This window comes from Microtus ochrogaster, chromosome 16, assembly GCF_000317375.1.
Source record: "Microtus ochrogaster isolate Prairie Vole_2 chromosome 16, MicOch1.0, whole genome shotgun sequence".
NCBI classification, from domain to species: Eukaryota; Metazoa; Chordata; class Mammalia; order Rodentia; family Cricetidae; genus Microtus; species Microtus ochrogaster.
Window position 1 is genome coordinate 34,898,247 of NC_022018.1, and position 25,361 is coordinate 34,923,607.

The following is a 25,361-nucleotide window of genomic DNA, read 5'->3' on the forward strand; positions in this document are numbered from 1 at the left end:
CCACACCACACACACACATACATACCACACACACAAACACACACACATACATACCACACATACACACCACACACATACATACCATACACACACACCACACCACACACATATATACCATACACACACACACACACACACACACCACACACACATACACGACGCACACACATGTTGGGAGTAGTGGCCTGATTAGAAGCAAGGCTAAAACCACTGAGGACTTAGAAGGACGTAGATGAACCCACAGTTTATACAGCTTAAGAATGGCATAGTCCTTAGATTTTTACTTGAGCATTTATGGTGTCAGTGTGTAAAACAGACACCGCCCAAGGAAGAGGCTGTCTCAGACCCAACACAGAGTAAAGAGGTCAATGGATTTCCTTCACTGGCTTGTATCTTATGCCAGGTCCCAAATGGGTTCCCAGTGAAATGAGTGTCCCTGCTTCCAGAGGCTTCTTGTCTCCTTCCCTGGCCATTTCTCCTGACTCCTTTGGTGCTTCCTTCCGGAGCCCCTCCCCCTGATCCTGTAGGAATAGCAGGGCCTGGCCTGCCCTTATCTTTTACATAAACAGCCTTTTGACTTTTATGGATTGTCAAGCTGCTCACAGATACCCAATTTAGCACAGCCTACTTTCATTAACAGTGTCGTTTAACACTTCCTTCACACTACAGGGATCTAAAAGGTTTAGTAGCCCAAAGAGAACCCAAAACAAACCAAAAGCGGCTGCCTGGGGAAGAGGCTTGCTTGTAAATCAGAGGTTTATGTTCCTATGTAGGAAAAAAGGACACCTTTTGAAAATGACAACAGTAATTTTCTAAGTGTCACTGTGGAATAACTGTGCAAATGTGATGTTTTTCTGTTGGCTAAGGGCTGCACATGAATCTACTGATATTTTAATTATTGCCTTTGGCCCCACAGCCCCACAGTCAATGCCTGTGGCCATTCAGGCCCCGAGGGCCTTCCGGTTCTGAGCCCATCTCTGCGGTGGCGGTGATAATTAGGTTAAACTGAGTCTCTATCTTTCTATTTACCAAGGAAGACTCAGAAGTCAGATGTAGGGATGAAAACCTGCTAGATCAGAGAAGCTGAGAAGCTACTGGCTTTCTGACTGGAGACACATAAGAGACTCTCTTCACTCATCCCAAAACCTTCCTGTACATCTCTCTATCCAAATGGATGGCTTCTCTATGGCCAATTCTAGTCAACTGGTTCTTAGTTCCGCCCCCTAACTCAAGGTAAACTTTATTTAACAGTCTCAGCGTGTCATAGTGTGATCAAAATTCCGGCAAGATTTCCCCCTTTTCGTCTAAATAAAAAGGAAAGGTTTTAACTCTAACACAGTAAAACTATATACAATAAGGACAATTATCTGGTAAGAATTACATTTGTTAAAGTTGGAGAAATTACTCTGTTTTCTTTCTTATCTTAGTGAGTCAAAAGTTTTATACCTAAACCACTTTTTATCATGTTTATTTACTATCCTAAAATATCTCTCTAGACATTAAAACATCTTTTCTTAGACAAACAACTTAAGTTCTTCTGTTTCTCAACCTTATAAACTTTACACCTTTTATGTAAGTTTCTTTTTTTATTTTTTTTAAATTATTTATTTATTATGTATACAATATTCTGTCTGTGTCTGCAGGTTAGAAGAGGGCACCAAACCTCATTACAGATGGTTGTAAGCCACCATGTGGTTGCTGGGAATTGAACTCAGGACCTTTGGAAGAGCAGGCAATGCTCTTAACCGCTGAGCCATCTCTCCAGCCCCTCTTTTTTTATTTTTTATTAGATATTTAAAAAAATACCAATTTAAGTTCCCACTCCCTCCCATCCTCCCAGTCCCTCCATACACCCTCCTACTCCACCCCCATCTAATCCTCAGAGAGGGTAAGACCCATTACCTTGTGGAAGGTCCAAGGCCCCCCTACTATATCTAGGTTAAGCAAGGTATCCATCCAAAAAGAATATAATCCCAAAAATCTAGTACATGCAGTATAGATAAATTCTGGTGTCACTGCCAGTGGCCCCTCAGTCTGCCCCAGCCAAGCAACTGTCAACCACATTCAGAGGAACTAGTTTGGTCCTAAGATTGTTCCTTTCCAGTCTGGCTGGAGTTGGTGAACTCCCATTATCTCGGGTAAACTGTTTCATTGGGTCTATCATGGTCTTGACCTCCTTGCTCATATTCTCATTCCTTCTACTCTTCAACTGGACTTTGGGAGCTCAGTTCAATGCTCTGATGTGGGTCTCTGCCTCTGCCTCCATCAGTTGCTGGATGAAGGTTCTGTAGTGATATTTAAGATAATCATCAGTCTGACTACAGGGCAAGTCAAGATCAGACCCCCTCTCCTCTATTGCCCAGGATCCTAGGTGGGATCATCCTTTTGGATTCCTGAGAATTTCTCTAGAGACAGGTTTCTGCTCACCCTATAATGGCTCCCTCAAGATATCTCTCTCCTTGCTCTCATCTCTGTCCTTCCTCCATCTGGACCATCCCACTCCCTCAAGTTCTCCTCTCCCCTCCCCATTTCTCCTCCTCTTCTCATCCTACCCTCCCATCTTCTCCCACCCCCATGCTCCCAACCGTGTCAGTCAATCCTTTTCCAATTTCCAGGTAAGTCTATATATATATATTTTTCCTTTGGGTTCACCTTATTACTTCTCTAGGATCATGAACAATTATCAGTTTCTTTTCTAAATTTGGTAACAAAGAAAATTATAAAACTATAACTATCTATTCTTCAATCCCATCAGAGACCTGAGAAAGATATAATATTACCTGAGTAAACAGGAAATACAGAATAAGCAACTTCTAAAACTATAAAAATGACAGGAATAGCTGAGATCACCGAAGGTTCTTCTGCAACTTTGAGGCATTCATCTTTGGTCTACATGCCTAGAATATCTGACAGACTTTCCTGTGAAGCAGGAAGTTTGAACGACTATCTCACCTTGTCTTGGCAAAGTTCGGCAGTCACCTTCTTTTGTGTCTTAACACATACAAATTGGAGAGCATATTGTCAGCAGTTGTGGCAAAGGCATTTTACTTCCCAGTCATTAGCTTTTCACATAGCTGGCTTAGGATGTTTTATTATATTATAGATCTTAACAACTTCACCATGTGATTTTTTTTTTCCTAAGCTACATTTTCAGTTAAACACTGTAGCTTCCCTTTGGTGCATCTGAATTTCCAGGATTATTATTCTTGTGGACTAGCAACATTATTAAGCTAAACAAGGGTTTCTTGAACAAAAGTGTGGTCCTTCCAAACTGCAATAGTAGCCCTGCTATCCCAGGTAACTGCTAAGTTACTAACAGGTTGGTAGTATGTACAGCATGGAAACTCTGGCCCAGTTGAGACAAATCAACAAAAGGTGAAATTCCATACTACTAAGAATGATGGATGAGTTTAAAATTTGTGAATTGCTTATAGCTGGAATTTTCCACGTAATGTGTTCAGACATTGGTCATCTGGAAGTGACTGAAACAGCATAAAACAAAGTGAGGAAGAAGGAGGTGTTACTGTATCCGCCTCACCACTTTCCTGGAAATGAAAGCCAACTGACCCAGTAGCGCAAAAGCCAGCATGTGGAGTGAACGCTGGTGCTCCTCCTCAAACGCCCTGCTAGCCTTTCCAAACAGAAGAGGTAGCTATAGGGTAGGGTTGTTTGGTTCTAACCCAGACCAGGTCTTCAGCCACTCTTCAGTCCCATTCCTCCCTCTGCAGGTCTGCACACAGTCTTGGGGAGAATGCATGGCTCCTCCTTGGGCCCCAAGACTGTCTACCTGGACAGGGCTCTGGGGCTGTCTGCCTTAGGATACCCTTGATGCCCAGTATCACTTTCTTTTCTTCACGTTGTTTCCTCTCACCAGGCAGGACCCACTCCCTTCTGCTCCCTTCCACCGTAACACAGGGTGGGTCTCAAGCTAGCTCTTTATATTCTGCTGTGGACCCTACCATCCGTCTCTCAAGTGGTCTCGGCCTAGTTTGTCCATGAAGCATGTTGTGGGGCCTATGTTCCCACTGTGAAAACATTATGGACTTTCTTTGTTTGTTTGGTAGTAAAAGTTTTACAGTGTAGCTGCAGCTGGCCTAGAAATCACTACATAGATCAGGCTGGCCTTGAACTCACAGAGAACCTGTCTTCCTTTTCTTCCTGAGAGCAGAGACTGAAGGCATGCTCTACCACACACAGCCCTGGAAAGGCTTTGAAAGCACTTTTCAACTGAGAACAAGTTTTTCTTTCTTTTTTTTTTTTTTTTTAAAGAAACTATATTTTGCCATAGGTAAAATAATCTTGCTCAAACACAGCAAAGCAATAACATTGAATTATTCACTGTCATTAATTATAAATAAATGGAAAACACAAATTCAGTTTTCTTCTTTTTAAATTGAAAGAAGTTAGGTTGGGAATACAACATACCATCTCAGTTATTCAGAGCCATCAAGACAGTACGAACACAGGCAGGGATTCACGGGGGATGGCGCTGAACACTCGCAATCTCCAGCTGCCGAGGCTGAACAGAGAAGAAGAGGTCCAGGTCAGCCTGAGCTACACAACAACCCTTATCAAAACAAAACAAGACACAAAGCCCAAACAAAAAAAATTCTAAAAAATTTCCTAAACACAAGTCTCCTAACAAAGAAGTGAACTATCCAAGACTTATACCCCCAGGGTGGGGGTGGGAGCTGTCACACCACCCTGCCCACAGCATCCTCACCTTCCTGCACCCCACCCCTGCCCGTAGCAACCTCACCCCTCCATTCAAATGGCAAAGTCCACTGGTCCGTTGATAAAACTCTCTCACAGAGAAGGGAAGAGGGACAAACTTACATCCCAACAGTGCTTCCCACGCTCACAGAGTTTGTATTACTCCATTTTAGGTAGCTTTTCCCATCTCCTGTCTGTCAACAGGCCCAAATGGGATGGAAGCCAAAAGCCCAGGTTTTAAAATCTTGCTTGGTTCCCAACCCAGTCTCCACGAACTTCTGCTAACAGACACTATGCATTTGTTTCAAACTTAGGAATCCACAAATGAGAAACTTACAAAGAAGCAAGGTCATTTTTTTAGTATAGAGTGTTTCTCTAATCCAAAAAGTGTTTTGTTTTCAATTATTATTTCTTATTAAAGATTGCTACACAGCCATGAGTGACAAGTGGTCGTAACTATCACTGACTTCCTTAGTATCTGGGAGAGCTGACCACCAACCATTAAGACCCTTAAATGTTGTGGGCAAATGGATGAATCTAGAAAACATCATAGTAAGTGAGGTACCCCAGATCCAGAAAGAAAAATATCATATGTACTCACTCATAAGTGGCTCTTAGACATAAAGTGAAAGAAAAAGAAAACCAGCTTACAATTCAAATCCGAGAACCTAGACAAGAAAGAGGACCCTAAGAGAGATATACATGGATCTAATGTACATGAGAAGTAGGAAAAGACAAGATCTCCTGAGTAAACTTGGAGCATGGAGATCATGGAAGAGGGTAGAAGGGGAGGGAGGAAGGGAGGAAAGCAGAGAAAAATATATAGCTCAATAAAAACAATTTAAAAAGATTTTTTAAAAGACCATTAAATGTTAAGATGGTGGGAAGAAAGGGTGTGTTGGAAGGGTAGCCGGGAACTCTTCCTGAGAGTAAGGGTAATTTTAATGAGAAAACCTTTTCCTAAATTATATTTTAATTGAAACATAAAGATACAAAAAATGTAGATTAATGGCACACTATGTGATGCATTGACCACACACACACACACACACACACACACACACACACACACACCCCTGTAAAATCAACTTAAACACATCTCAAATGTTGTCCCCTCTTTATGGCATAAAACAAAACAGAAAAACAAAACACCACACCAAACCCAAACATTCAAATCTTTTCTTCTGGCTCATAGTCATTGTCACCCCCTCCCCCAGTTCCCCACTGTGCAACAGCACACAAGATCTCCTTGCGCCTAGCTAACTGGAACCTTGCCCCCATCGGTCAACTTTTCCCCATCCCTCCAACACTTCCTTCAGCTTCAAGTAATCAGCATTTCCCCCCTGATATTCAAGAGAGTAACCTTATAAATTCTCTACACCTGAGCAGCAAGGCCACACGATGTTTGCCCTTTGTCTGGCTAATTTCACTTCTCATAACCGTGTACAGTTCATCCATGCAGTCACGGACAGGAAACCGTTCCTTGTTCTTGATGAACAGCATGCTGCTGTGTCTGTGCCCACTGTGTTCTCCTCACCATCCACCGGCCGACAAGCCCTCGGCTTGTTTCCAGAGCTCGGCTGTTATAAATTGTGCGGTAATAAGCATGGAGAACAGGCGTTGCCATGCCATTCTGACTTCATTTCTGGGTACGTACATGGACCCAGCAGCAGTATTGCTGAACCATGTTGTAAATCCATTTTTTTAAAAGAGAGGAGGGAGGCTGGGTTCGTAGCTCAGTGGCTGAGCACTTGGCTAGCCCATGCAAAGCCCTGGGGCCAAGCCCCAACACCTGCAGAATCTCCAGGTTAAGACAGGAAATCCACCATCACTGAATAGATTTACTTTTAAACTCTTAGTCTGCTGAAGACTCCCTTTTCTCCGCATCTACAAAAGCTTTGGACCTGAAAACAAAAACAAAACCATTTCCTTATCTGTTTTCTGATGGGCAAGGGCAGGCTAGAGGGCTGGCAGGAGTTGACCTTCTCCTTTCACAACCTGGGACCCAGGGGTCAAAGTAAGGTCACCAGGCTTGGCAGTAAGCACCTTGACCTGCTAAGCCGTCACAGGCTTGCTTTTGACTTTTTAAAAGGAGTCTGTCTTGCTGGAGAGAGGTGATATCTTAACCTGGGGTTTTGGTTGTTACTTTGCTTGTTTATTTTGAGGCAAGGTCTCATATAGCTCAGCCTTCCTGCCCCTCCTGCCTCCACAGTAGTGACGGTGTGGGTCAGCACACTTAACTCTCACTGTGGTGTGGACAAGAGTTTTCCCTGGGATTAGCAGTGGTGAGCATTTTTGGTCTGTCCGCTGTATGCAGATGTGCATACCTTCTTTTGAGAAATGTCTGTTAGATCTGTTAGCCATTCTTAGATTATTTGTTTTTCCATTAAGATGTTTAAGTTCCTAATATATTCTGAACATTTTCCCCCCATGAGATGTTTTCTTTGCAATCTTCTCCTCCCATTAGTAAGCTGCCTTACATTCTGATGATTCTTTTCTTTGTTGCAAAGATATACAAAGTTTTGATGGAATCCATTTGTCTGTCTTTGTTTTTGTTTCCTGTACTTCAGAGAATCTTGTGTAAACAGCCTTGTAAATCCCAGTGTCCTCAAGTGTCCTGGTGTTTTGTTGTTGTTATTATATGGACTTTGTATCTTGAAGCTTTGGTGAATTTGTTTACTCTAATAGCTTCTTTTGGATGGGAGGGGTCTGTCTTTGGGGTGAGAGTCTTTCTTGGGGTTTGGAGTCTTTGGGGTTTTCTACACAGAAGATCACATTATGGAGCCAGGTGTGTTAGCACATATCTTCAGCATACTGAAGGCAGAGGCAGGCAGCTCTCTGTAAATTAGAAGACAGCCAGGTTGACATAAAAAGAACATGTCTCAAAACAGATTATATCACGCGCAAATAACTTCCTTTTCCTTTTCTGCTTGGATCTTTCTTCTCTCTCTCTCTCTCTCTCTCTCTCTCTCTCTCTCTCTCTCTCTCTCTCTCTTGTCTGTTTGCTTTGCCAAAGACTTCCAGTATCAAGGTGAATAAAAGCAGCAAATGCTAACACCCATGTCTTAATTTAGGCCTCACAACACTGGTTGGCAGCATTTCACTGTTGAATACATTGCTAGCTCTCGACTTGGTGTGTATGGCCTTTCTCATGTGAAGGTTTGATTTTTCTAATCCTGATTTGTTCAACATTTTATCAAGAAGACAACGGTGAGGATCATCAAATGCATTTTCAATATCAGTTGAGATGATCCTCTGACTTTTGTTCTCTGTTGTGCTCTATGCTAGATCACATTTATTGGTTTGCATATGTAGATCACAGAGAATCATCTTATTTATTTTTGTTTGTTTTTTTTTTGTTTTTTTGGTTTTTTTGAGACAGGGTTTCTCTGTGTAACAGTCCTAGCTGTCCTGAAACTAGCCCTTGTAGGCCAGGTTGCCCTTGAACTCACAGAGATCTGCCTGCCTCTGCTTACCGAGTACTGGGATTAAAGGCGTGTGCTGCCACCACCCGCCTGGCATCATCTCTTTTTTTTTTTTTTTTTTTTTTTTGGGTTTTTCGAGACAGGGTTTCTCTGTGGCTCTGGAGCCTGTCCTGGAACTAGCTCTTGTAGACCAGGCTGGACTCGAACTCACAAACACAGAGATCCACCTGCCTCTGCCTCCCAAGTGCTGGGATTAAAGGCTTGCACCACCACCGCCCGGCTTGGCATCATCTTTTTAATGTACTGTTGGACTCAGCTTGGTTGTATTTCACAGACACGTTTGTATCTGTATTGATTAAAGACACTGGCTTATCATTCTTTCCTTTGGTACCTTTATCTATGTTTTGTATCAGGGTTTTGTTGCTTTCATAGAGTATGTTCTTCCTTCACTTTTTCCCCCTAATAATTAGAGATTGGTATCACACTCAATGGTATAGCTTGATGTGGAATGATTTCTTTCTAATCTGTCGCTTTCATTGGTTAATTAATAAAGAAACTGCCTTGGCCTATTTGATAGGCCCACCCTTAGGTGGGTGGAGTAAACAGAACAGAATGCTGGGAGAAAGAAGCCTAGTCAGGCAGTCGCCATGATTGTCCCACTCCAGACAGACACAGATTAAGATCTTTCCTGGTAAACCACCTTGTAGGCTACACAGATTATTAGAAATGGGTTAGATCAATATGTAAGAGCTAGCCAATAAGAGGCTAGAGCTAATGGGCCAAGCAGTGTTTAAAAGAATACAGTTTCTGTGTAATTATTTCGGGGCATAAGCTAGCCATGCGGGCAGCCGGGTGGCAGGAACGCAGCCCGCCGCTCGTCACTACAATAGCTGTCTTTGGTGGATGACATTTGAAATTACTAATTCAATCTCATTATCTGTTGCTAATTATTAGTTTCTTCTTTCCCCCGCTACCCTAACATCCCAGACACGGTTTCTCTGCATAGTCCTGGCTGGCTGTCCTGGAACTCTCTCTGTAGACCAGGATGGCCTTCAACTCAGAGATCCATCTGCTTCTGCCCTTGAAGTACTAGGATTAAAGGCTAATTATTAGATTTTTTTTTTAATGATTCCATCTTGGTAAATTGTATGTGTCTATGAAGTTATCCGTTTCTTCTATTAAATTTGTTGGAATATAATTGTTCTTAATAATCTCCAATGGTTCATTGTGTTTCTGTAGAATCGGTTGTAATGTCTCCATTTTCACCACAGGTTTTGTATCTTCACCCTGCTCCCCACCATCACCCTGTACCCAGGTATTATCGAGTCCTTACACTTGCTCTACAACTGAGTTGCATCCCCCCAACCTTTCTCTTAGTCTGACTGAGGATTTCACAGCTCGGCTTACCTTTTGGAAGAGCCAGCTCTTTTTTATTTTATTTTATTTTTTTAAGATTTATTTATTGTGGATACAGCATTCTGTCTGCATGTATGTCTGCAGGCCAGAAGAGGATATCAGATCTCATTACAGATGGTTGTGAGCCACCATGTGGTTCCTGAGAATTGAACTCAGGGCCTCTGGAAGAGCAGTCAGTGCTCTTAACCTCTGAACCAACTCTCCAGCCCCGAGCCAGCTCTCCTTTAGTCTTCGCTAAGTCTGTATTTCATATATTTCTGCCTGACCTTTCTATTTTCTTTTATTAATTCTGCATTTGTTTGATATGTTTTAGTTTGCTGAGAGGCAGCCATGAGTTGTTTATTTGCGATTTTTCTACATTCTTTAATGGAGATTTTAGTAGTTCTAATGTTTGAACTTAGCTCTGCGTTGGCTCTGTGTTGTAGGTGTTTATATGGTTTAGCCCCATGTTCATTTGAAGGAAAATTTAAAAACTTTTAAATTGGGAATAAAAATTTATAATTCATTTCTTGATATCATTTCTTGGTTACTCACCTGTAAGTTGTTTAATTTCCATATATTTGTACAGTGTCCAACGTTTCTGTTATTAATGTATTCCCGGTTTTATTGCACTGTGGTTAGAAAAGGTACTTGATCTGACTTGAATTCCTTTTAATTTGTTGAGCCCCGCTTTGTGGCCTATCGTATGATCCGTCTTGGAACATTATGTTCTGTATGTGTTCTGTAGTTGTTGGTTTATGCTCTGTGGGTGTCTTTTTTGGTGGGATAACTTTTAGTTTTGCTGTTCTTTTGTTGGTCTTTCCATCACTAAAAGCGAGGGGCTAAGGTTCCTAACTATTATTGCAATGGCATCTTTATTTTCCTTAGAGCCATTAGTGCTCTAATATCTTATTATGTATTTAATGTATAATATTTATAATGCTCTAATTTAAATATTTGACTGCTCCCATATTAGGTACATGTATGTTTAGGATTATTCTATTGCTCACTTGTAATGACTCATTATGTAATAACTTCCTTTATATCTTTTTATTGCTTTTGACTTAATGTCTGTTTTATCTAATGTCTACTATGGCTACTCCTCCTTTATTAAGAATTACATCATAGGATACCTCATCCCATCCCCCACTCTTGGCCTATGCTTGTGTATGGTACATTTAGAGGCCAAAGGTCAGCCTTGAGAGTCATTTCTTGAACACCATCTTCCTTGTATTGTAACAGGGCTCTCATTGAGCCCTGTGACTCGTGATTTTGGCCAGACCCCAGTGAATCCCAGCTATCCACTTTCTCCTCCTCCCTCAGTGCTGGGAGTAGAAATTTACATGGGTGCTGGGGATTGAACTCGGGGACTTTTGCTTGTATCACAAGCCTATTACCAGCTGAGCCATGCCCTAGCTCCCTGAAGATGTACTTATGGCGCTGTCCCCAAGTTGCTATAGGCGTCCTCTTCTGTCTTTTTAGTCCCTTTCTGGGAGCGCTTTTCCCAGCGTTGTCACTGCTGATGCCAAGGATTTAGATGCCCTCGACTTACCCTTCTCTAGCGCTGCTCTATGCTAGGCAGCAAGTATGGGAGTTAAGTAATAACTATTCTGTTTCTTACACCCACCCCACCCCATCTCTAGTCCTTTCTGGAACCTTTCTAGTACCATAGCTAAGTCACCATGCAGAGTGAGCAGAATAGTGACCAGGGCAGTTCTTGCAGGTTTAGTAGATACCAGTGAGTCCTGTTATCCTTAGATTGCTCTCGTGTGGGGAGAAAGCACCAACAGTGCCTATTTTCCTTACTGTGCTATAGTTCTGCCCTCAGACATTTGCTCTGGAGAGACTGGGACCCCTTAGGGAGAAGCCCATGATGACCAGCAGCGTACACTTAACATTTTGATAATGACAGAAATGGTAATACAGGAAGCCACGAAGACCCAAGAAACCAGGACTCCCTCATCACTACGTGGGAAAATTGATCTGAAATCAGTTAAGCTCACAGATCACTCTCCTTTTAAATCCACAGTTTCATGGTAATGGCAAGTGCCAAGGTAGGAATTATTTCTCATTAACTGTAAACTACAAATACTGGTCTTTAAAGGAACCAAGAAAATCTGATTAATTTTAAGAATTTATCAAAATAAATGTTCTGTACTAAAAAGTAAACCAAGCCATTCAAAGCAAATTTCCATTAGTAATTTGAAAGCGAGGCCCAAGGCTACTTTAAAACTTCAGATGTTCACAGAAGATGAATTATAAGATTAGTGTTTATTGAGTACAATTATTTGCGCAACTGTGGATAAGGCAGCGGCTTCACAAATTAAGGAAAGAATGGGGATGTTGAGGTGGCTGGGTGGGTAAAGGCACTTGCTGCCTCTCTAAGTCAGTGTTCTATTGCTTTGGAGAGACACCGTGACCAAGGCAACTTATGAAAGAAAGGATTTGATTAGGGCTTGCTTCCAGTTTCATAGTGTTAGTATATGGCCATTATGACAGGAAGCACAGAGGAAGGGAGGCATGCAGGCACGATGCTGGAGTGGTTGATAAGAGCTTACATTGGATTCCCAGGACAAAGGCAGAAAGAAAGCAATCCTGGATCTGGCAAGTCCCATTCCCCATGACACAGCTTCTCTAACAAAGCCACACCTCCTAATTCTTCCCAGTCTACCAGCTGGGAAGCAAACCTTCAAATCTTTGAGCCTCTAGAGGCTGTTCTCATTCAACCATCCCACTGCTAACCCCGCTGACCTGGGGTCAAGCTAGATTTTGGGAACCCATCTGATAAAAGGAGAGAACAAAGTCCACTAGGTGCCCTCTGACCTCCACACCCATGCCATGCAATAATAATAAATAAAAACAAAGAATAAGTAGATAAACAAATGAATGCGATACTGGCAAAAAGAAAGGGCTAGTGTCACCAGGCGGTATTACCGCATTGTGACAGATGTGGTTGGTTCGGATGCTCAGAATCTGTTACACCACAATACACCACAATGGCAACAATTCTACTAAGAATTACAGAAAAATATGAAATTCCTGCAAGTCACTGAACATTTGTTATTATTAGTTATAAACATGCAGCAGAAGACAAAGGTTACATATTGACATCCCCCAAACAGTGTCTGATGTCCACATTAACTGACACAGCATATGGCTGGCCTGGTATTGTCTTCATATGAAGAGAGATGTTGACTTAGCTTTCTTCTTGACCTTTTTTTTCACACTATCATGTATGAAAATGACATATGAACATGACTGTGGGGCAAACTGAGGTCCTTAAGTTACAACTTTGCTTTTCACTGTTCCAGTTATCCACAGCCAACCATTGTCCACAACTATTAAACAGAAAATTACAGAAATAAACAACTGCTAAGTTTGGAATTGTGCATTGTTCTGAGTGATGTAATAAAATTTTGCACCATCCACTCTTTCCTGCCCATGGCATGCACAGCACTTTGGTCCAGCCCAATTATAGCTTGTGTGTACCACACCCACCAGATTCCAAGACCCTGCTTGATTATGAGGCCAAGGGTCCAGAAGACGTCCTGGAGCTTGTGTTCAGGTGACATTTACTTATGATCCAAAGTGCCAGTGTGAAAAAAAGAGTCATCCAGGCAGAAAACCAGGAAAGACAGATGAACCCTCGTGTTTGTGGCAATGCTGACAAGGCATACCAGGAAAGAGGTACATCCACTGAGTGTGGCTGGCTTGTAATGTACCCATGCAATACATAACAGAGAACCACAGTGCTGAGAACATGGATTGTCTGTCTAAAATTAGCCCTACCTTTCCCAAGGCCAAGGATATCAGTGCTTTGAGAGTTTCAAACAGGAACCTCGGTTTAGTCTTTTTTATTTCTTTCTTTTATTTTTGAGATTATATCATTCCCTCCTTCCCTTTTCTCCCTCCAAACATGCTCACATACTCCTTGTTCTCTTTCAAATTCATGCTCTCTATTTTCATTAATTATTGTCACATGCATATATATGTACATATATGTGTATATAGATACATATGCACACATATCTAGATATATAATCTGAGCAGTCGGATATATAGACATATACACAATCTGCTTAGTCTGGACAATCTTATTTGTATATGTTTTTAGGGCTGATCATTGGTATTGAGCAACCAGTTGTGTGCTTGTCCCTGGGGACTATTTCTCCCACTCTCAGCATAGGCGCCTACAGGTTTCTCTGCAGGGTTGAAGCCTCATGCTCTTTCCCTAGGGAGTTTGGCATGGCTATGGTTATTGTCTCTGTCAAGTTCATGTTCAGGCAGACTTTATTCTGACATTACTAGGAATTTATTACATTTATTTGTGTGCATGTGTGTATACACACATGTGCACATACATGCCTGCCGTAGCACACATATGTGAACCAGAGAACAACTTTCAGAAGCTGGTTTTTTCCTCCAGCCATGTGTGTTCCAAGGAAGGAACCCAGACTGCCAATATATAGTTATTTTAAGGAATAATAAAATGAATCAGAACCTAGAATTTTATAAATAAATATGTATCTTAAATTTTTTGAGACAGGCTTTCACTGTGTATTCCTGGCTGTCCTAGTGCTCACTCCGTAGACTAGGCTGGTCTTGAACTCACAGAGATCAACCTGCCTCCTGTGTGTTGGGATTAAAGACATGCATCACCAGTGGCTGGCAATTTTTTAATCATATATGTAGGCAGTTCAAGGAAGGCAAAGGAAATCAGCATCTCTTGCTCTGCAAGGACATTAGGCATGCTGGCTTTTCTTCCAAGTGCTATGTTCTGAGAAGGACACTAGTTAGCTCCTTGAAGAGGAAATAATCACCTTAGTGTACATGCATGTACGTGCACGTGCACACACACACACACACACACATACGCACACACAGATACTCTGAGAAAGACATACAATGTATTTTTTTTTATCATATCCAGCCCTTTCATCCAACTCTTCCCAGATCCACACCACTTCTCTACCTAACCAACTTTGTGTCCTCGTTGAAAAAACCTACTAGGTCTGATTTGTGCTTCTCAAGGGTCAATGGGATCATCCATGGGAGTCTGACTGGTCTACCAGGGACAACAACCTTAAAAAAAAAATGAACTCTCTCTCTCCCAGAAGCTGTCAGCTGCTCCTTAGCTAGGGAGCCCACTTCCTCTCTTCATGCTGGGACTGTGTTTGACTTAAGCTTGTGTAGGCCTTGTGCATCCTGTCACAACCACTGTGAGCTCGTGTGTGCAAACGTCCTGTAGCATCTGGAAAACTTTCACTGTAATTATCCTCTGCCTCCAGCTCTTACAGCCCCTTCTACCTGCTATTCCCTGATGCTCCTTCTTTGAGAGGAAGAAGTGTGATCTGCATCCCATTTACAGCTGAGCATCTGCAGTTTCTCACTCTCTGCACCTTGATCGATTGTGGGTCTTTGTGTGATATGGGATGTCCTTCTGTGTATGTGTTGCTTTTATTGGTTGATGAATAAAGCTGTTTGGGCCAATGGCTTAGCAAAGTAAGCCAAGCAGGAAATCAGAAGAGAGAGAGAGAGAGAGAGAGAGAGAGAGAGAGAGAGAGAGAGAGTAGGTGGAGTCAAGAAGTTGCCATGTAGCTGCCGAAGGAGACAGACACCCCAGAAATGTACCAGTAGTAACCTTACAGCCTCATGGTGATATACAGATTAATAGAAATGGGTAAATTCAAGATGTAAGAACTAGCTAGAAATATGACTGAATCATTGGCCATACAGTGCTGTCATTAACACAGTATCTGTGTGATTTTCGGATCTGGGCGGCTGGGAAATGAATGAGCAGTCTCCGCCTACATTTGTGTTGATTGATGTCTATTGTAAAAACAAGCTCCTTTGATGAGGGTTGAGAGGTGCACTTATCCAGAGGTGCATAGCAAGAAGTTCTCAGGAGAATAGATTTTTCCTATGTGGGTCCTGGAGATCAACTCATGTCCATGTGATTGCAAGGCAAGTGCTTTCCTGAAGGAGTTATCAGCCCAGCTGTCCAGATGTTTTTGTATGTGTGTGTCAACTATGCCTCAGTAATTTAAAAAGTAAGTGTTCCTTGGCTACAAGAACCCAGTACTTTGTGTTTTGGGGGATGTCAGAGCTGAGGCAAGGAGACTGTGTGGTGGGTGGTTTATAGCAGCTTAGTTTCTAGAGCTTATGAATCATTTTGTGCCTATAAATAGTTTTCTGGGGTTTTTTTTGTTTTTTTGGTGTGTGTATGTGTGTGTTGTTTCTCTGTGTAGCCCTGACTGTCCTGGAGGAAATTTATTATTATTATCATCATTATTATTGATTTTAAGAATATTTTTAGTACTGATCACACAGCCTCCATAGTCAGGAAACAGAGAGACACGCATGCTCAGTTCATGTTCCCATTTTTATTCCATGTGGGACCTGAGCCCCTGGGATGGTGCCAGCCACATTCAGGGTGAGTCTTCTATCTTCTGTTAAGCTTTTCTGAAAGCACCATCATAGATATATATTCACGGGAGTGTTTCCATGGTGACAACATCCTGTCAAGTTGACAGTTAAGACCTACTACCATATAACATACACATATTTCTGGCACAGTTAGCTGAGAGGGACAAAAAGCATTGGCGCTTTAAAAGCAACAAGTACTCCTGGCACTCAGCTCTTGGCTTATAAAACCATTCTATACTAAAGGGAGCCAGGGATCCTTGGAGAAGTGGCTCATTCTGCCGCTGGGGCAGAAAGTACAGGAGAGGAACTGGAATACCCTGCAGTGACAGAGTAAAGAGATTAAGACCACACAGGTTACCAGGTGATGCTGTCTATCAATAGAATACCACTCAGAAGCTGAGTGACCTCCCAGTGGCCAAAGCTGGAATAATTTGAGGGGGTGGAAGTGGGAGAGTAATACTGGATTATAGCTCCACTTGTAGTAAAAGAACCTGCGCAGGGCGATGGTGGTGCCCATCTTTAATTTCAGCTCTTGGGAGGCAGAGGGCATGGATCTCTGTGAGTTCAGGGCCAGCCTGGTCTACAAGAGCTAGTTCCAGGACAGGTCCCAAAGCTATAGATGAAGGATTGGGTTAAAATACAATGTTGGGGTACCTCATACCAACACCCCAGCATCTATGGTGAGCTGAAGGTCCACACTTTTTTCTAGCCTCTAACCACTGGAAATGGCGATAAACAACGGCTGGGCTATTTGATACGCGCACATCACGTTTTAGCTATGTTAGTTTCCTTGGTGTTTGCTTGAGGGTTTAAGTAATTTTATTGTCAGGTCTAGAGTCCTTACTCAGGAAAAACACATTGTTGATGTTTAATTAAGTGAAATCTGCAGAACCAGACTGAATTTTAACATATTATAGATTACCACTGACAGCCCCATCCATCCTACTTAACAGTTACACCTGGCAGATGGGAGGAACAGGGGTGGTAAAGCTCGTCAGCACAAATGCCTTCCCTAGTCCAAAGATCACCTTAAGGACCACCATGTAGATGTCTTGATGTAAAACCAGCCAAAAACCCACACCACCCAGACTGGTAGCATAGAAAGTGGTCTATACCTACAGGCAAAAACCCCACTGACCTATACAACATATGGCACTGTCTTCTGTGTTCAGTGGTGACTCTGTGTAAAAAGTGACTCCAGCTGGAGACTATCAAGGCATCCATAATCCTAGCATTTGGGAAGCAAAGGCAGGAGGATGACTTTAGGTTAGGCTCAGCTGCAGAGTGAGTTTGAGGCTTGAGGTCAGAGTGGACGATCTGAGATCCTGTCTTAGAAGGTTATCTGTTACTAGTGTGTGTACGTGTGTGTGCATGTGTATGTACGTATGTGCGATATGTATGTGAATAAGATTCACATGTGTGTCATGGTACATACATGGAGGTCAGAGGTCAGCTTTCAGGCACTGGCTCTGTCTTTCTGCCATCAATTCTGGGGTTGGAACTCGGGTCCTCAGGCACGTGCAGTTGAGTGCTTTAGCCAGCTGCACCATCTTTCCAGCCTTCATTCTTAAACACGAATTGCCTTGTGTGAGGTACACACATGTGCTCAGGTGAACTTACATGTCTATACGTATTCCCATGGGGACCAGAGGTCAGCCTTAGGTGTTATTCCTCAGGAGCTATCCTCTGTTGTTTTTTTGTTTGTTTATGTTTGTTTATTTGAGGTAGAGTTTCCACTCTGTGGCTCGGGCCAAACTAGAACTCACAGAGTAGACCAGGTTGGCCTTGGCCTTGAACTCCAGGAAACCAGTCCGACTCTGCCTCCCTAGTCCTTGAATTAAAGGCGTGCACCACCAAGGCTGGCTCTTTTTTTTTTTTTTTTTGAGACGTTGCCTCTCACTGAACCTGGGACTTGCCCAACTCACCAAACTGGCTAGCCAGCAAGCCCTGGGGCTCCTCCTGTCTCCATGTCCCCAGTGCTGGGATGACAAGCAGATGGCACCATACTGGCTTTTTATGTGGACACTGGGGATCAGCCTCAGGTCCTCCTGTTTGGCATGTTCCTGGACTGAATCATCTTCTCCCTGGTCCATTTTTATTTTCCTTCCCAGCCCAAATACACCTTCCTTTCCCTTTAACCTCCCCTAACTCCCATCATTAGGAAACCATGGCATCTTCTATCAACTAGAGGTATCAGTTTTCTTGGGAGGCAGCTGTGCCAGCTGACCTCGGTGCGAATTAAAACATATCAAAGAGTTGGAGCTTTAAAGTTGCCAGGCCTTCCCTTCCATGAGGAAGGGCTCTATTTTCACTCGTACTCCAGCAAGAGATTAGCAGCTCGAAATCACTTTGACATCGCCGGTTACTCTCCTCGTACCGCAGGGAGATTTAATTCCAGCCTGTGAAATTGTAATTGCTTCTCAAGGAGAAGTGAGGAATCCTGGGTGATGGCCACAGCCAAGCTCAGTGTCAGAGTTGCCAGTTGCTGCCACATCAGATATGCCTTGCTGTTATTCAAAAATCACTCCGGCTTTCCAGCCGGGAAGCCGAGCTGGGGAGTGAGAGTAAATTAACAGAAACTGTCAGCTGTTCAGATGAGCGCAGACAGCAGTGTGACAGAGGTGGGTGACTTCCCATCAAAAAGGGAACTTTTTCCCTTGCACTAGTTTGAGATAAAGAGTTTCACAAACAAATTCCATGACTTTAGGTATGCGGCTAAATGATGCTGCTATGAAGCCATGATAAGACAAGGCCTGACAATTTCTAGTCAACGATTCTTGGAAAGTGTTGAGCAAAAAAAAAAAAGTTTTTGAAGAGTAATTAAAATAATGAAGATAACATGTCCACGTCAGATTGATGCTTCCGCCGGATTGAAATTACCTGCTGGTGAAGTTAAACTGTCTTGAGAAATTGCTTCGCAGCTAAGGCTGGAGAAAGTAGAAACTGGAGCCATGGTGGCTCATCCCGGAAGACTCACAGACAGGGAGGTTAACTGCAGTGGGGAGAGGACCTGGAACCTGTCACCTTCTAGAGGTGGGGAAGGGCTGGCCAGAGCTAGGTCATTCTGTTCTTCTCCTAAGGACTGAAAGAAGAGGGAAGGGCTAAAGAGGATTCTTTTTTCCTTTCTCCACGAGTGTACACACCACCGCACTCAAGTGGACACCAGACCAGGATGGCAAACATCTTCCTCTATGTGTCTGTCTTCCTCCATCCAGACAGGCTATGTCATCAAATCAGGAGTTTACCATATCAGCCAGGCTGGCTGGCTGGCTGACCAGTAAACTCTCAGTATCCGTTTTTCTCTGTCCCCCAAATCTAGGGGTTACAGGCATGCGTAGCCATGCTCAGCTTTTTATATGTGAACTCAGATTCTCACGCTTGCTGAGACATAATCCCACCCCTCTAAATACATGTTTTAAAGAAAAATATTCAGTCTGCGGCACTGCCTATGTGTTTCACATTTACTGAAAATTCACTGGGCATGGTGGCATATGCCCATGATCTCCTCACCCTGGAGGCAAGAAGATCAATAACTCAAGGCTAGCCTAGGCTAACTGGAGAGTGCTAGGCCAGCCATTTGAACTACATACATTGTGAGTCTTTCTAAAGTCCAAGGGTTAGAGATGTCGGTAGGTGGTAGAACACTAGACCAGAGTGCTTTAGGCTCTGGGATTGATCCCCAGGCCCCCCAAAAGAAATTTCTCAAAATTCAGACATGGATTTTACTTTTTCTTTCGATGAATTTTATAGCAAATTTCAAGAACCAGATTTCACCTTCATAAAAGGAAACTTTAATTAAAAGGTGGGAGTGCCTAATTTCTGTTTTTTCAATAAAAAGAAGTAGAAAGGGATTGGTACCCATTCTGCTGTATTCTCTTCTGTCACTATGGTTGACATGTTGAGCAATGGTTTGCTGACGCACATTTGTACACCTTGTGGGTGTTTTCTATGAAAATTCGGTATAGAAACACAAGCTGGGTGTGGTGGTACACACCTATAATCCTAGCACTTACAAGGTTGAGTGTGAGACCAAGTAGAGTACATAGCAAAACTCGACTTCTGAGAACCCAAACCACGATAGATGTTATTCTTGTTTTAACCAATATCTTAAAGTTCCACAAAAACAGCTCCTCCTTCCTCTGCGTCTGTGGTCTACTGAACATCTCTCCCTCCCCTCCCTCTCCACTAGTCCCGAGTGACTGCCCCGTTCTTCCAGGGGTTCAGCCATTCACTTTCCACAATGAGCGAGCACGTGTCTCTGGCTTATTAATGCAGTGGCCCTCTGCAAATGACAAAAATGATTTTTGTGGTTGAAAGATATTTCATTATACATGTACATCTGTATTTCCATGATAAAACCACAGTAATGACTCTGCTCAGGTAGGTGAAAGACACCCATGGATCAGCCTTTCACAGGCACAAGGCGGGTGGGTAGGGCCATTATGATGAACAAATATATGGGAGAGAAATGGGAGAAAAAGAGCAGACCGGTTCCTGTGCTGTGGTAAGTAAGAGGCAGACCCAAAGAAGTGAAGGCGGTAAGGAACAGGCAGATATGGATAGCTTGCTTGCCACATGGGGCCATGATGGCGTCTGGACCTGGGCTGCTGCCAAGGGCCATGTCTGGATCTGTGTTGACATCCTTGACCCATGTTGATACCGAAGGCCACAAGGATGCCCAGGCTCTGGGCTGCCACCTGTAGCCATGCTGCTGTCCAAGGGTTGTGCCGCCACCAGAGCCATGCCCATCTGAGTGGCCTGCACGGCCACATAGGGCCATGGTATCATCCTGGTGAGGGCTGCTGCCGAGGGCCATGTCTGGGTCCATGGGCCCATTGCAGCTGGGGTCTGTGTTGATGTCCATGGCTTGTGTGCATGGAGTTGTGTTGTAGATGTATTGAGGCTGCTGCTCCAGGACCAGCCATTCTCTGTATTTTTACAGATGTATGTTTCTGTGATGGTCTCCATCTGTTGCAAAATGAAATTTCTCTGATGAGGGGTGAGGGTTGTACTTATCTGTGTGGTTAAGGATAAGTATTTAGAATGCAGCTAGGAATTATACGTATCTAATAAACTGGTTGGATTCTCTTCCAAGAGTCATGACTTCACTAACCCTGGATACATGGCTAAGTTTCCAGTACCGGGCAGAATCTCCCTCCTGTGAACAGGCCACAAGTCAGGTCAGACACAGCTCGGATCTTCCAAGTCCCATGTCTGAAGTATATGGTGTCTTCAGCAATTGGTACTTACCATCAACTTCTTCGGGGCAACCAAGGGCAACAGCAATAGCCTGTGTTGTTCTGGAGTCCTGGGAGTTCCCTTACCAACAACTCTAAAAGGTATCTCGTGCCTAGAGCTGGTTATTTGTTTGTTTGTTTCTATGGTTCTTGGGTAAAGCATTATCAGCCCTAGTAGCATAGTATAACTTCATTTAAGATACATATGTATTCATATACAGTTATATATGTTATATGCAATTTTAGGTAAATATAAAATGTATTTCCTTAAGGTTTTCCCATTGATTCTTGGTGCTATTTATTCCTCCTCCCTTCCACTCCTGTGTTGCCATCCTTCCTTTTCCCAATTAAAGCCCCCTTCTCCGTGTGGTGGTTTGAAGGAAAATGGCTTTCAAACGGAAGTGGCACTATTAGTAGGCGTGGCTTTGTTGAAGGAGGTGTGGTCTTGTTGGACAAAGTGTGTCATAGTCGATGTGGGCTTTGAGGTTTTATATATGCTCAAGCAGTGCCTAGTGAGACAGACCTCTCCCTGTTGCCTTTGGGTCAAGATGTAAGAACTCTGAGCTCTTTTTCCAGCACCATGTCTGTCTGCATGGTACCTTGCTTCCCACCATGATGATAATGAACTAAACCTCTGAACTGCAAGCCACCCCAATTAAATGTTTCTCTTCATGAGTTACCACAGCAATATAAACCCTAAGACATCCATTTCTCCATTTCCCCCTTTAGATCATTGCTAGCTTATTAGTCTCCTCTCTAGTACTCTCTCTCCATGGTATCTTTTTACTCTCTTGGTTTCTGTGGCTACTCCAGGTTAGATCCTGAAGATTTGGAGCTAGGAGCCACAGACGAGAGCAAACATGAAGTATTTGTCTTTTGGGTCTGGGTTACCTCAGTCAGTATAACAGTTTCCAGTCCCATCCATGTATTTCATTGTAAAGTTAATCATTAGTTTTCCAGTGTTTTGAGACTTCTCCACACTGATTTCCAGAGAACCTAGACAACCAGGGTGCAGTCATATCTACAGTGAATGAGGTCCTCTTTCCCCACACACTCTGCCACCCTTGTCGTCAGTTGTGTGCACGTTGGGCCATTCTAACTGAGGTAAGAGAAAATCGCGAGTGGAGCACTTTCATTTGAGATGGTTTTTAGCCATCTTTATTTCTTCTTTAAAGATTCTGTTCGGATCCCAGCCTGTTCAGAAGATCCCTTTCTACACTAGCATCTCGTAGAGCACTGACTATGTTCACCCCGCAGGTTCAGTATTTCAGCTTCCAGACTGAGGTCTTCAATCCCTTTGGAGTTAATGGTTGTGCAAGGTGATGGATACCGGTGTAGTTTCGTGCGTCAGCATGTGGGCATCCGGTTTTAATTAGAAGGAAAGAAATTTAAAATTCTGTCTATCAGTTTGTTTGCTGGGCTCTCCCCTTCTCTCTTCCTGGTGATAGGAATTGAACCTAGCTCCTCAGCGTTCTTCCTCCAATAAGTAGGCACTCCACCCCTGAGCTCTCTGGCCCATGTTCCTCGTTTAGTACCAATAATTTTTTGACTTTATAAACTTACGGTTAGAAATAATCTCCAGCCTACAGAAAAAAATTTAAGAATAATACAAAGGTTATAGTCTAATTGCCCTTCTTCCCACAGTAGCCAGTTCTTCCCGAAAATCGGGATTCCGAGTGCGCTCTGTCCTTGCCCCGCATCACTCAGCTTCTCCACCCATTGGTCCGGTGTCTCAATCCTCCCCGGCACCGTTGAAAATGGCTGGGCACTGTTCTGCAGAACGATCTTCTGTTTGGGATCAGGTGCTGCGTCATTACCCCACGCGGAGGCCTGTTTGACCAGAACATCACAGGTGTGGCATTGTGTCCTTGTCATGACACCTCAGGGCCCCACAAACTGATACTGAGATTCTCATAACTTGGAACAATGATGTGATCATGTGATAAAGGTAGCACCAATATTTTAGGAGTAAAATTTACTTGTAGCCATGCTGGAGCACCTGTGTTGAGGCCTCCTATAACCATCAGGACAGGATCCGAGATGACCTGTGACAGCTATCTGAGGTATTTACTGTTAGCTTATTTGGCTTCACAGAGAAGGACCAAGTGGCTTATTTGCATTATGCAAGGACACTCTGAACCCAAACCTCAGGGTGCAACAAATGGATATCTGATTTGAAAAAGACTAATTCCAGTTACTCTCAAAGCCCATGCTAAACCCTTCCCCCATTTCTTAGTAGACCTTTGAAAGCCTGGGCCCTTTGCCTAAAGCTTTTGGTCATCTGCTGTCTGTGTACGCTGAGCTCTTGTTCCCACTGATTCATCTGCTTATTCATCTGCTTATTTATTCATCCGTGGAGCCTCTACCCTGGCCTGGATAAGCCACATGCTATAATAGTGACGTTACTAGAAACAATCAAAAGTAAATGCCATAGTTTAGCACCTCTACACCAAAGCCAGTCTTTGCTGGGATCTTCGCTTAGAAATTCCCTAAACTCGAGGGTGGGCTTTAGGGCAAGTCACTTGATTCCGACTTCTGGTTCCCTGCATGCAGTAAGTGGTCTACCTCACAGACTCTGTGAGCTCTGCCCTTACTCCCTGCTCCTCTACAGGTTCTCCACTTCCACTTTTCCGAGAAACACCAGGTTCTAGCTGAAGCCAAGGGGCACGGGCCAGTTCTCATATTTTCTTTCCAAGTGCCGAGAAAGAGCAATCGCTTTGCCATCAATTCAAATCTCGACTGAAATTTCCAACATTGCTGCGGAGAAGTTTGAGTTCTCTGACACATTACCGTGCAACGGAGGCTGTTTAGGACGGATTACCAGAAGACAGCCGGTAGTCACTTCATCCAGTGTCCCGTTTGTGTTTGCAGTGTTCAGTTACCACAGGTTTTGCTTTTAATTTTAATTGGAGTTGCAACGGTTCCTTGGATAGACAGCTTGGCTTTGCCACAAAGCAGGAGGGCAAGCTGCTGTTAAATTGCCTTTTCCTCCCCACTTTCTTTTTGATTTGGAAGTTGACAGCATTAAAAACATTCTTCTACCTGAATTCGCACCATTTTGAGCCACTCCACTTTTTTGCAACTTTTTTTTTTTTATCATTTTCACGGCTCTGGGCAATCTAATCAGCTTGATAAGATTAAATGTCTTAGACCCGTGTCCAGCTGACTTTTGCTTAAGATTGGTACATTCAACCTTCCTGTCTTCAAAAGCCTCAGAGGATCTTGGTTAAGGGAGGAAAAAAAAGGGGGGCGGTCTTAATTGAAGGCTTGGTGACTTTATTTTGCATGGATGGGGTCAGAGACCCTACATTTAGGAGGTGTACAAGAGAAGAAAACTATTGGAGAATCAGATATTAAAAGAAAACAAACAAAAAATGGGGCAGACAGAGCAGTGACGGATGACAAGCACAGCAGATCTCCCTTTGTGGGGAGGGCTTCCTTTTAATACGGCATTCTGATAAAACACTCCAAACCCCATCTGTGCGCTGGCAAATTCTGTGTCAACTTGACATAAACTATAGCCATCTGAGAGGAAAAACCTGCAATTAAGAAAATGCTTCCATGAGATTGGGCCATGGGCAAGTGATTGATGTGGGAGGGCCCAGCCCATTGTGGGTAATACCACCCTGGGCTGGTGGTCCTGGGTTCTATGAGAAAGCAGATTGAGCAAATCAGTAAGCAGCACCCCTCCAAGGCCTCTGCATCAGTTCCTACCTGAGGTTTCATGCCTAGTTTGAGTTCCTGCCTTGCTTTTGCTCTATGGACTGTGATTCAGGAAGGATATGTAAGCCAAATAAATCCTTTCCTTTCCATGTTGATTTTGGCCATGTGTTTCATCATGGCATTTAGAGACCCTAGCGAAGACACTGTCCATCCTGAATGTCACAAAAGAGAATCTGAGCTGCAGAAATGGTTCAGATGCGTGAGGCCCTGAGGTCATTCTCCAATGCCCATGTGAAAAATTAGGTGTGGTGCCACGGGCCTGTGCCCTAGTACTGTGGAGATGAAGACAGAAGGATCCCTGGTGGGGTGGGGGGCTGGCCAGTAAACCCAGTCTAATCAGCAAGCCTTAGGACCCAGTGAGAACCCTTGTCTCAAAAAACAGTGGCCAGCTCCTGGGGAAATAACATCTGAGACTGACCTCTAGCCTCTACATGCAAGAGTG

The 25,361-nt window shown here is 43.4% G+C and overlaps 1 protein-coding gene and 1 non-coding gene across 3 annotated transcripts in view; both read right to left on the bottom strand.

Annotated features, from left to right (window-relative positions):
- Positions 1–4,465: 4,465 nt before the first annotated feature.
- Cdkal1 (CDK5 regulatory subunit associated protein 1 like 1) overlaps positions 4,466–25,361 on the bottom strand; it is a 549,403-nt gene continuing 528,507 nt past the window's right edge. The window contains exon 16 of one of the 2 annotated variants that reach the window (XM_013349127.2): positions 4,466–4,519. In XM_013349127.2, coding sequence (XP_013204581.2) covers positions 4,475–4,519 — 45 coding nt within the window. In that variant the 3' untranslated portion in view covers positions 4,466–4,474. Of the gene's footprint in view, positions 4,520–24,486; positions 24,736–25,361 lie in introns of those variants that run through there. The other variant, XM_026783099.1, reaches the window with a different exon arrangement.
- On the bottom strand, positions 14,218–14,360 carry LOC113456921. The gene has a single exon (XR_003377643.1). It is a non-coding gene; the product is annotated as a small nucleolar RNA SNORA67 (small nucleolar RNA).